This window comes from Lathyrus oleraceus, chromosome 4 (genome assembly GCF_024323335.1).
Source record: "Lathyrus oleraceus cultivar Zhongwan6 chromosome 4, CAAS_Psat_ZW6_1.0, whole genome shotgun sequence".
In the NCBI taxonomy this organism is placed as follows: Eukaryota; Viridiplantae; Streptophyta; class Magnoliopsida; order Fabales; family Fabaceae; genus Lathyrus; species Lathyrus oleraceus.
In genome coordinates this window covers 177,953,242-177,964,003 of record NC_066582.1, presented here as the reverse complement: position 1 = coordinate 177,964,003, position 10,762 = coordinate 177,953,242, and the positions used below count along the sequence as shown (strand labels likewise).

The 10,762-nt window shown below is 38.3% G+C and overlaps 1 protein-coding gene across 1 annotated transcript; it reads right to left on the bottom strand.

Annotated features, from left to right (window-relative positions):
• Positions 1 to 1,221: 1,221 nt before the first annotated feature.
• LOC127136575 (uncharacterized) lies at positions 1,222 to 2,731 on the bottom strand. The gene is made up of 2 exons (XM_051063116.1): positions 2,302 to 2,731; positions 1,222 to 1,508 (listed from the first exon to the last, which is right to left on the bottom strand). The coding sequence occupies exons 1-2, from the start codon at positions 2,729 to 2,731 to the stop codon at positions 1,222 to 1,224; spliced, it is 717 nt and encodes a 238-aa protein (XP_050919073.1).
• Between the last annotated feature and the right edge of the window lie 8,031 nt (positions 2,732 to 10,762).

Below are 10,762 nucleotides of genomic sequence, written 5' to 3'. Positions count from 1 at the left end.
AAGGTAATTGAGAAACTGTATTCTTGTATGTCTCAAGTGCATCTCTTGTGAAGCGTTCCATCCCTTTATATGGGGGAAGGAGAAGACTGTTGGGTGATTTAATGACAGAATCTTGTTCATTGAAGAGTGATTAGAGTCATTACTCTCCTTGTTCTTTCCAAAGCAGTATTGGGCGCATCATAACTTCCTTCTAAAAATAGTTTCTTTCTATAAGCGAATTTCTTTAATGTTAAGCTTTCTTAAATTAGCGGATCTTAGTCAGAGTCTTCTTTTAGCAATTTGCATCTTCATAGGATGCTTGTATCTGACCGTCATCAGAGTTTCTCTTTATTCGACTTCATCAGAGCATATGTCTTCAGAGTCTAGATTCATTCTTTTCTTTCAGAGTGTCTAACTTCTTAAGTTGCTAGGGCATGTTGGATCAGAGTTAGAACCTTCTGGTTATGTTACTTCTATGGAGTATCTTAGCGCTTGATTATTTATCTGATGATTGTCTATCTGATTGTTTTGATCAGAGTCTTGCACACTTAGAAAAATTTCGTTAGGGTACCATTTTTGATTCATCCTTTGTTATCATCAAAATCTTAGAGAAACATTATAGAACTAAATTTTTTCTTACAATCTCCCCCTTTTTGATGATGAAAAAACAAGTCAGAATGATGATGAAATAGTACGAATATCTTACAACCAGATAAAGGGAATGAATTACCCCTAAGTTAGATCACCAGATTTAACAAAAGTTCTTACCGGACCTTCCTTGTGTGGAGTTGGTTTTGTACCTTAGCTATTTTCCTGCGTAACTTTAGTCGTCATAAGTTATCAATATTTATTCATGTTTACAGTGCCTTGAGAGGTTTTAGATATGTTTTCATCAGAGCTGTTTTAGTTCTCCCACTTTTTGTCAGAATCAAAAAGACTTAGAAAAAATAGGCAAGAAACGGATATTCATATAACAGAGAAAAATAGGTACAGATAGGCAGCAAAGAAAGCATAGATCAGAAAGAAAAAAAATCAGAAGGAAAAGTAACAAACAAATAGCCTAAGTGCCTAAGGGTTTGGGGGCGGAGGCATCCGTTGGAGCAGCTGAGTTAATAGGTTCTGAATGATGGTGTTGACAGAATCCTGGTGATCCAACCTGGCTCATACTACTTGTTGTTTCTTTTGCAATTCGTCTAGAGTCTTTAAGACCAGAGGGGAAAACCCAAAGTTAGATTGATCCCCCTAAGTTAAAGCATCAGCCCTTGCCTTGGCAGCTTCCTTTACAGCAATATGTGCTGCTTCTTCAACGTCGGCTAATGCTTTTGCCCCAGCCTCAGCAGCAGCCGCAACAGCAACAACTTTTTCTTCAGCTTCTCTGATCCTTTGCTCTTCTTCTGTACGAGCTTGCTCTTCTGCTTCTTTCTTGACATTTTCCTCATCCTCTCTGGCCAAGCGAGCTTGGAGCCTTATACCAACATCTTTGATGAAGTCGTAGCGGACTTGTTCAGAGAGGCCTTTCAGTTTGAAGGCTTCAGAGGTTATCCAACTGATCACTCTGTTCCAGTGGATCCTTACTGCAGAGGGATCATCACTGATGCCAGAGTTGATAGACAGAGACTTGATCTTCTCCATTGAAGACTCTGCAAAAATAGTTATTGCTTCTTCTAAGGTAGGGAAGGAAGTGTCTGGTTCAGAGGCAGAGGTTGGGGAGGATGGAGAAGTTTGATTGGTGTTATCAAGATTTAGAATGGGAGTGATGATGGCAACAGAGGTTGGTGGTGTGGGAATGGCAGACGGGGATGGTGTGGTTTGTTCAGGTTGTGGATTTGGTTAAGGTTCAGATGGTGAGTGGATTGGTTGTTCAGGAGGTGGATTAGGTTGTTGTGCAGGTGGTGGTGTTTGTGGTTGCTCAGATGTAGGTGGATTTTTCTGTTCAGGGGATGGATAAGTGACTTCTGGTTCAGGTTCAGGTTATGATGGTTGTTGAGAGGCCAGAGCATGAGCGTGAAGCTGAGCGAGAGTGGGGGATTGGGGGTTAGAGGGTTCGTTGTCAGAGGAAAGGACATAGTATGGTGGGGATTAGGGTGAGGATGATGAAGAAGGTGAGGTAGTTTCATTCAGCATTTCTGCTTCAGAAATGGGTAGAGTGGTGATAGCAAGGTTGAATTTTAGAGAGGGTGGGTTAGAGGTTCTGGTGGTTGAGGGGGGTGTTTCAGATGAGGTGTAGATAGGAGTGGTTTGGGGAAGAGAAGAAGCAATAGGTTTAAGTTTTACAGAGCGGGAAAGAGGTATAGACTTACTTGGAGAGTCAGCCAGAGGGACCAGAGGTCTTGACCCAGAAGTTTCTCCCCATGCTCTTCAGATTCCGAGCATTCAGAGGTCTCCCAATGTCAATAGTGACATCCTCCAGAGGGATGTAGTTTCTGGTCTTCATGTTGTTTCTGGTATCTTTGATAGAGTCTTTGAGATACTTGAAGAGCAATGCTGGCAGACACAGTTTCAGCCCCTTGTGGATGTAGTATAGAATGCACTTCTGATCTGTGTTGATATAGTCAGAAGAGTTTGATGTAGGGCGATGTTGAATGGTTCCTAGGATGATCTTCATCCAGACACGGAGGTTCTGATGGAGTCCCTTGTTCTTGGAGTGTTTGCCCTCAGTGTTCTGTTGAAAGATAGTGGGGTCGATTTCCTGGGACAAATATTTTGCCCTAGGGTTGATGTTGTAGATGCGTCTTCCTCCTGTCTTTTCCATATTCATAAGGGAGGCAATAGATTTCTCAGTGATGACTATTTTGACTCCCAGAATGTGAGAGACGATGTAGTGATCATCTGAGTCTTCCAAATGCCAGAATTCCTTCACTATATATGTGTACACAGGGCCATAGAGTCTCTGAAAATAGGTTTCCCACCCTTGCATTCTTAACTCTTCAGTTAGGTCTACGCAATTTCGCTTCATATTTTCAAAATCCACCAGCGATTCGCACAGTATCTCAAGCTTCTCAAATGGAGTTGCTAGGTGGATGTGGGGTTCACGGTCAAGAATGTGGGGTTCCCTGTAGATGGGTGTTGAGACAACTCTAGTAGTTGTTGTTGCTTGTTGAGTAGAAATGGGTGTTTGTTCCGTTGAGTTCATCTGTTGAGAGAAGTTGTAGACAAATTGTTGTTGAGCATCCATGTAGAACAATGTTGAAGATGAAGGTTTGAACAAAGAACTTGTTGAAAAATGCAGGAACCTTGAAGAAGATGATGAAGAACTGAGAGAAGGAGGGTTTGTGTAGGGCGTGATTGTAAAGTGTGAGATTGTGATGTGTGAAATGAATTTATACCCACATAGATACATGCAAAACAACATCATTAGAAGTAGTTTTAGATGTTAAATAATTAAATGAAGCACGTTAACCAAGTTTGCACGTTTGGAGGAGAATGATTACAGCCCATGATGGAGGTCTAATCCCTAAATCAACACACAGCTCGAGGAGATTTCAAGAGTCTGTCTCTTGATTTTTGCTAGACAGCTGTCTAGAAGTTTCAAGGTCAGACGCATGAGGCTCCACGTGTTACTTTATCTGATCTTCAGGAATACCAAAGGGTTGAGTCCTGAGGATTTCTAATTCAGATGACTCCTAACTGGTAGAAGCATCAGAGTCAGATCCAGATACCAGATGTTTTGATTCAGAGTCTTATTCTGCTATTTCAGAGAAGCACATTTATTCTGGATAAATTTGAATGTTTAAAATTTTTCAAAATAAAAGAGAATTTGTCTTCAGCGAGGGGTTTAGTAAAGATGTCAGGACATTGATGGTCTGTATCAATAAATTTTAATAAAATTATCCCTTTCTGAACATATTCTCTAATGAAGTGATATTTTATTTCTCTGTGCTTGGCTCTGGAATGCAGAATAGGATTCTTACTTAAACAAATGGAAGCAGTATTATCACACAAAGTAGGAACGTTACTCAAAGATCAGAAGGTCTTCAAGTTGATTTTTCATCCAGAGCATCTGAGTAGTGCAGAGTGACGCTGATATATATTATGCTTCTGCAGTGGACAAAGATATGGTTGATTGCCTTTTGTTGGCCCAGGATATAAGATTATTTCTCAAGAACTGACAGTTCCTAGATGTACTTTTACGTTCCATTATGTACCCTAAATAATCTGCATCACAATAACCAGAGAGCATATACTCTGATGTTTTCTCATACATCAGGCCAAGGTTAGGGGTTCCTTTCAGATACTTGAGGATTCTTTTAACAGTTATTAAATGAGATTCCCTGGGATCTGATTGGAATCTGGCACAGAGACATACACTAAACAAAATATCAGGGTGAGTAGCCGTCAGATAGAGAAGAGAGCCTATCTTACCATGATAGAGCTTCTAACAAACCTTCTGGCTAGTTTCTTCCTTCTCCAGAATGCAGGTTGGATGCATTGGTGTTTTAGCAGGTTTGCATTCATCCATTTCAAATTTCTTCAGAATGTCTTTTATGTACTTACTTTGATATACGTAGGTAGCTTCTGAAGCTTGATTGATTTGAATCCCTAGAAAGAACTTTAGTTCTTGCATCAAGCTCATTTCAATATCTGCCTGCATTAGCTCAGAGAATTCTTGACATACATAGGGGTTAGCTGAACCAAAAATAATGTCATCAACATATATCTGGCATATCATGAGATCATTTCTAATGTTTTTACAGAAGAGTGTAGAGTCAACCTTTCCTCTAATAAAATCATGTTCCAGAAGAAAGTTAGCTAGTCTTTCATACCAAGCTCTAGGAGCTTGTTTTAGTCCATACAATGATTTCTTTAGTTTAAAAACATGTTATGGACATTTAGTGTTTTCAAATCCTGAAGGTTTATTGACATATACTTCTTCTGATATATAACCATTAAGGAATGCGCTCTTGACATCCATCTGCTATAGTTTGATGGAATGATTTACCGCAAATTAAACAAGTAAGCGAATAGATTCTAATCTGGCGAATGGGGCAAAGGTTTCATTGTAGTCAATGCCTTCTTGTTGACTGTAACCCTGTGCCACTAGTCATGCTTTATTTCAGACTACTTCTCCCTTTTCGTTCAGTTTGTTTCTGAACACCCATCTGGTTCCAATAATGTGAGTTCCTTTAGGCTTTGGGATGAGATCCCAGACGTCATTCTTTGAGAATTGATCTAGCTCTTCTTTCATAGCCAGAACCCAGTCATTTTCTTGAAGTGCCTCATCACATGAAGTAGGTTCGATTAGAGATACTAATCCTAGGGGAGTTTCTTCAGATACTTTGAATGTTGACCTAGTTCTGACAGGTTCATCCTTGTTTCCCATAATCAATTCTTTAGAGACGTTGGGGAGACTTCTTGATCTTTTCTGGATAGTTGAGGCTTTAATTGCATCTGGACTTTGTTTATCAGATACTTCTGGTGCTTTAGTCTTTTCGTCAGAGCCTGCAAGAGTGATCTCCAAATCTGCAAGTTTCTCAACTAGCTTTGACTTTTCAGGGTCAAGCTTATCATAAAATCTAACATGTATTGATTCTTCCACAATTTTGGTTTATGTGTTCTATACTCTGTAGCATTTAGAGCATTCTGAGTATCCTAACATAATACCTTTTTGTGCTTTTGAATCAAATTGTTCAGATGTTCTTAGTATTGAGAATAAAACAAGAGCATCCAAAAGGATGGAAATAAGAAATGTTGGGTTTTCTTCCTTTACACAATTCATAGGGACTCTTTTCTAGAATGGGTCTTATAGAGATTCTATTCTGAATATAACATGTTGTATTTACTGCTTCAGCCCAAAAGTGCTTAGCCATATTTGTTTCATTGATCATGGTTCTGGCTATTTCTTGGAGTGACCTATTCTTCCTCTCTACAACTCCATTTTGTTGTGGAGTTCTAGGACAGGAGAAATCATGGGATATTCCATTAGAATCAAATAGTTCCTCAAAAAATTTATTCTCGAATTCGCCACCATGATCACTTCTGACTCTGATGATTTTAGAGTCAAATTCGTTTTGCACTTTGCAACAGAAGCTAGTGAATACAAAGTGAGACTCACTCTTGTGCTTTAGGAATTTTACCCATGTCCAGCGACTAAAATCATCAACAATAACTAGTCCATACTTCTTTCCATAGACTGATGCTGTCTTAACAGGCCTAAACAGGTCAATGTGAATGAGTTCCAGAGGCTTAGAGGTAGAAACAATATTTTTCTTTTTAAAAGTTGTTTTCGAAAATTTTCCTTTTTGACATACCCATTGCTCTTCATGAACAGACCCATTGCTCTTCATGAACAAACATCAGACATTTTACATTTTGATCTTTTAGATCTGAAAGATTTATTTTGTAAATATTGTTTTTCCTCTTGCCAGTGAATAGAATTGTTCCATTGTTATGATTAATTGCTTTACACGTTTTCTGATTGAAGATTACATCATAACCGTTATCAATTAATTGACTTATTGATAAGAGGTTATGCATTAATCCTTCTACATAGAGAATATCAGGTATAGAGGGAAGAGTTCCATTACCAATAGTTCCGGAGCCTCTGATTCTTCCTTTCTGATTTCCTCCGAAACCTACGAAGCCAGCATCTTTAAGTTCCAGGATTTGGAACATATATTGTCTTCCCGTCATGTGTCGGGAGCATCCAGAGTCCAGGTTCCATGATTGGTGTCTTAACTCTGTTGCATAAGATATCTGCAACATAAACAATCTTATCCTTTGGTACCCAGAATCTTTTGGGTCCTTTGTGATTAGGTTTCCCAGAGTTTCTTAGAACTTTGGGTTTTCTAGCATTATCAAAACGTAGTGCTTGTGTATGTGTGAAGTGATAAGAAAAAAGAGATTTAGGTTTGTCATATGTAGAAGACCTATCTTCACTGGGGACATACCCTATTCCTCTTTTATTATTCTGACTCACTCCATAAATCATGGATGCCATTCTGCTTCTTTATATCCCATTTTTCAGAAACTTTTGAAAAGATTTTTCATATTTATATATTATTGTGTTAGAAGTTTGTGGGGCTTGAGATATTGCTTGTTCAAGTTTTAAACATTGTTTATTTGTGGAGTCTCTCTCTTTTATCAAAGTTTGATTTTCATCTTTTAGTTCTGAAGCAGTCATCTCAAGCTTATCACATTCTTCGATGGTTCTTTCAAGAACCCCTTTTAAAGCCTTAAATTTTTGTTTAAGTTTCTGATATGAGTTTAGAGTTTCAGAAAGGCATGATTCAAGGTCAGAGCGAGAAAGATCAGAAAATACCTCTTCAGGATCAGATTCTCTATCTGATGTCTTTCTAGAGGTGATAGCCATGAATGCAATATTCGCCTGCTCTTCAGAGTCTGATTCAGAGGAATCAGATGCACTGTCGTCCCAGGTGGCCATTAGTCCCTTTTTGGTTTTGAATGAGCTTTTCTTGAAGCTTTCTCTTATGGAGCTCTCTTTCTTCAGCTTTGGACATTCGTTTCTGTAATGACATGTTTCCTTACATTCATAGCATGTTATTTCTTTGTTCAACTTACCTCTAGAGGTTGATTCTGAGCGATCTCCCTTGGGTCTCGGTCTTCTGAAGTTGTTATTCCTTTTTCTCTAGAGTTGTTTTACTCTTCTGGTCAAAAGGGATAACTCTTCTTCATCGTCAGAATCTTCCTTTTCAGAGTCGTCATTGTCTTCCTCTTCAGCTTAGAAGGCTTTGTTCCTTTCTGGCTTGCGTCTTTCAGATCTGGACTTCAGTGCTACAGACTTGATCTTCTTTTAAGGCTCATCTTCCTCAAGTTCTATCTCATGACTTCTGAGTGAACTGACGAGTTCCTCAAGGCTGATATTGTTCAGATCTTTTGATAACTTTAATGATGTGACCATTGGTCTCCACTTCTTTGGCAGGCTTCTGACTATCTTTTTGACGTGATCTGCAGTTGTGTAGCCCTTGTCCAGAACCTTGAGTCCTGTAATTAAAGTTTGAAATCTAGAAAACATTACCTCTATAGCTTCATCGTCCTCCATCTTGAAGGCTTCGTACTTCTGAATTAGAGCCAGAGCCTTTGTCTTTTTGACTTGAGAAATTCCTTCGTGAGTCATCCTTAGGGAGTCAAGTATTGATTTTGTTGTTTCCCTGTTGGTGATCTTTTCATATTCATTGTAGGAAATGACATTTAGCAGTATCGTTCTGGCTTTGTGATGGTTTTTGAAGTCGCGCTTCTGATCATCTGTCATTTTACTTCTGGCAATGGCAACGCCAGCGTCAGATATAAAAGGTGTGTAGCCGAGTGTGACTATGTCCCATAGATCAGCATCATAGCCCAGAAAGTAACTTTCAATTCTATCTTTCCAATAATAAAAAATTTCTCTATCAAAGATTGGAGGTTTAGCATTGTAACTATCTCTTTCATTGGTGTTGGCCATAGTGTTTTTCTCACGTTGGATCTCTCTACACTGTTAAGTGTTTTGATTAGAAAATCAATGACAGAGCCGAAGCTCTGATACCAATTGAAGGTATAGAAAAATAAGAAAGGGGGTTTGAATTGTTTTGGAAAATAAAATTTTTTATGAATAAAACACACGCAGAATGAAAAGTTTAACACAAAATTTTATACTGGTTCGCTTGAAATTCAAAGCTACCCCAGTCCACCCAACCAAGGTGATTTCTCCTTCAAAAAGGATTTAATCCACTAATCTTGAAAGATTACACAAACAACCGTCTAAGAGAATTAATCCCTTAGCCCTCTCAAGTATTCAGACTTCACAGAGTCACTTGAGGAAATATCTTAGTAATTATATGAGTAGTAATGCATAGTGCTTCTAACAATAAGAAAATATTATAGAATATAATAACAAGAATTTTTCACGTAAGAGCAGCAGCTCATGAGAGAGTGAAGGAAGGTAATTGAGAAACTGTATTCTTGTGTGTCTCAAGTGCATCTCTTGTGAAGCGTTCCATCCCTTTATATCGGGGAAGGAGAAGACCGTTGGGTGAGTTAATGACAGATCTTGGTCATTGAAGAGTGATTAGAATCATTACTCTCCTTGTTCTTTCCAAAGCATTATTGGGCGCGTCATAACTTCCTTCTAAAAATAGTTTCTTTCTATAAGCGAATTTCTTCAATGTTAAACATTCTTAAATCAACGGTTCTTAGTCAGAGTCTTCTTTTAGCAATTTACGTCTTCAGAGGATGCTTGTATCTGACTGTCATTAGAGTTTCTCTTTGTTCGACTTCATCAGAGCGTATGTCATCAGAGTCTGCATTCATTCTTTTCTTTCAGAGTGTCTGACTTATTAAGTTGCTAGCGCCTGCTGGATCAGAGTTAGAACCTTCTGGTTACGTTACTTCTGAGGAGTATCTTAGCGCTTGATTCTGTATTTGATGATTGTCTATCTGATTGTTTTGATCAGAGTCCTGCACACTTCAAAAAAAAATTGTTAGGGTACCATTTTTGTTTTATCCTTTGTTATCATCAAAATCTTAGAGAAACATTGTAGAACTAAATTTGTTCTTACAACCTTTCCTCTGTGTAACCAATCCCCTTACCTGTGATCTTTGGCATTTTATTAGTTTTGATTTGAAAACTTCTTATCTTTGGGTTTTGTTTGTACTTTTCCCTTTTCCTTTGGAAACAATAAAAGCGCGGTAGCGACTTTGTTTTTATTGACGTTAAGTTTATCCATAACTTAATCGTCATCTATTTACCGCTACAGAAATTAAGTGGCGACTCTGTTGGGGAGTAGTCCTCAGTGGGTTTAGCCTACTTTTTTATGTGTATATATTTGATGTTTGTATACTTGTTTGTATGATATAATCTGCTTGTTGTGCTTAGTGATCTCTGAGTGGTGAGATATGTTCTAACCCAAACTTGAGTGAAATTAAGATAGGAAGATGGTATAATCATGTTCGACTTGTATGGAGTAGTCCTTAACAAGTTCGCTTGAGACCCATCTACTAAGTGGAGACCCTTTTGGAGATATTGATGTCACACAAGTTATTTGTGGTTAGGAATTACTTTCTCTGATTTAGGGTCCGAGAAGCTGAGGACGGTAGAACATTTAATCCCACTTGGCCTATTTAGGACGTAGTCCGGAGACTGTTCAAGTGTAGACTTGTTAACAGTTTTTACGCGATATTACACACAGACGAGTTTCTCTTGAGAATATTATGGGTTGATGAGTCAGTCATCCTAACCTGTAATATATGATAGATGGAATTAAGACTCTGGGAACTTTTTAGACCATGATCTATAAGTTTTTATCCTTAGTACAATCCTTTGGGATGGTTCTTAACTTGACTCCATGCTCGTGACTCACAACAAACCCTTGTTTCTTGGTTGATCCAATCAAGTCTTGTCAATATCAATGGAACTTGGGTGTTGATAAGGTGAAAACCATAATCCACAAAAATGGATGATTGATCTTGACGATGACTTGATTCATCCTTTGACCTTTGTTTGTTTTCCTTATGTGTGATTCGTTATTTATGATTGTTGCATTCATGCATTCATGTGCATCATGACATTCATCACACGAAAAATAACTTCAAGGAACTGAGGTTTTATTTGAAAATATTTTCAGACCATGGATTATGGACGAAGGAACACTAAGAATTACAATTTCAGATGTCCCTTGGACTTCAAGAGACATTATGGGAAGCTCATATTTATATTGTCTGCTGATATGGTTGAAGGACTCTTGAGTGTGTTGGTCAGTTTTACGACCCTCTTTATTGTTGCTTCACTTTTCCCGATTATCAGCTTGTGTCTACGTTAGAGGAGTATGCCCATCTCTTGGGAATACCTGTT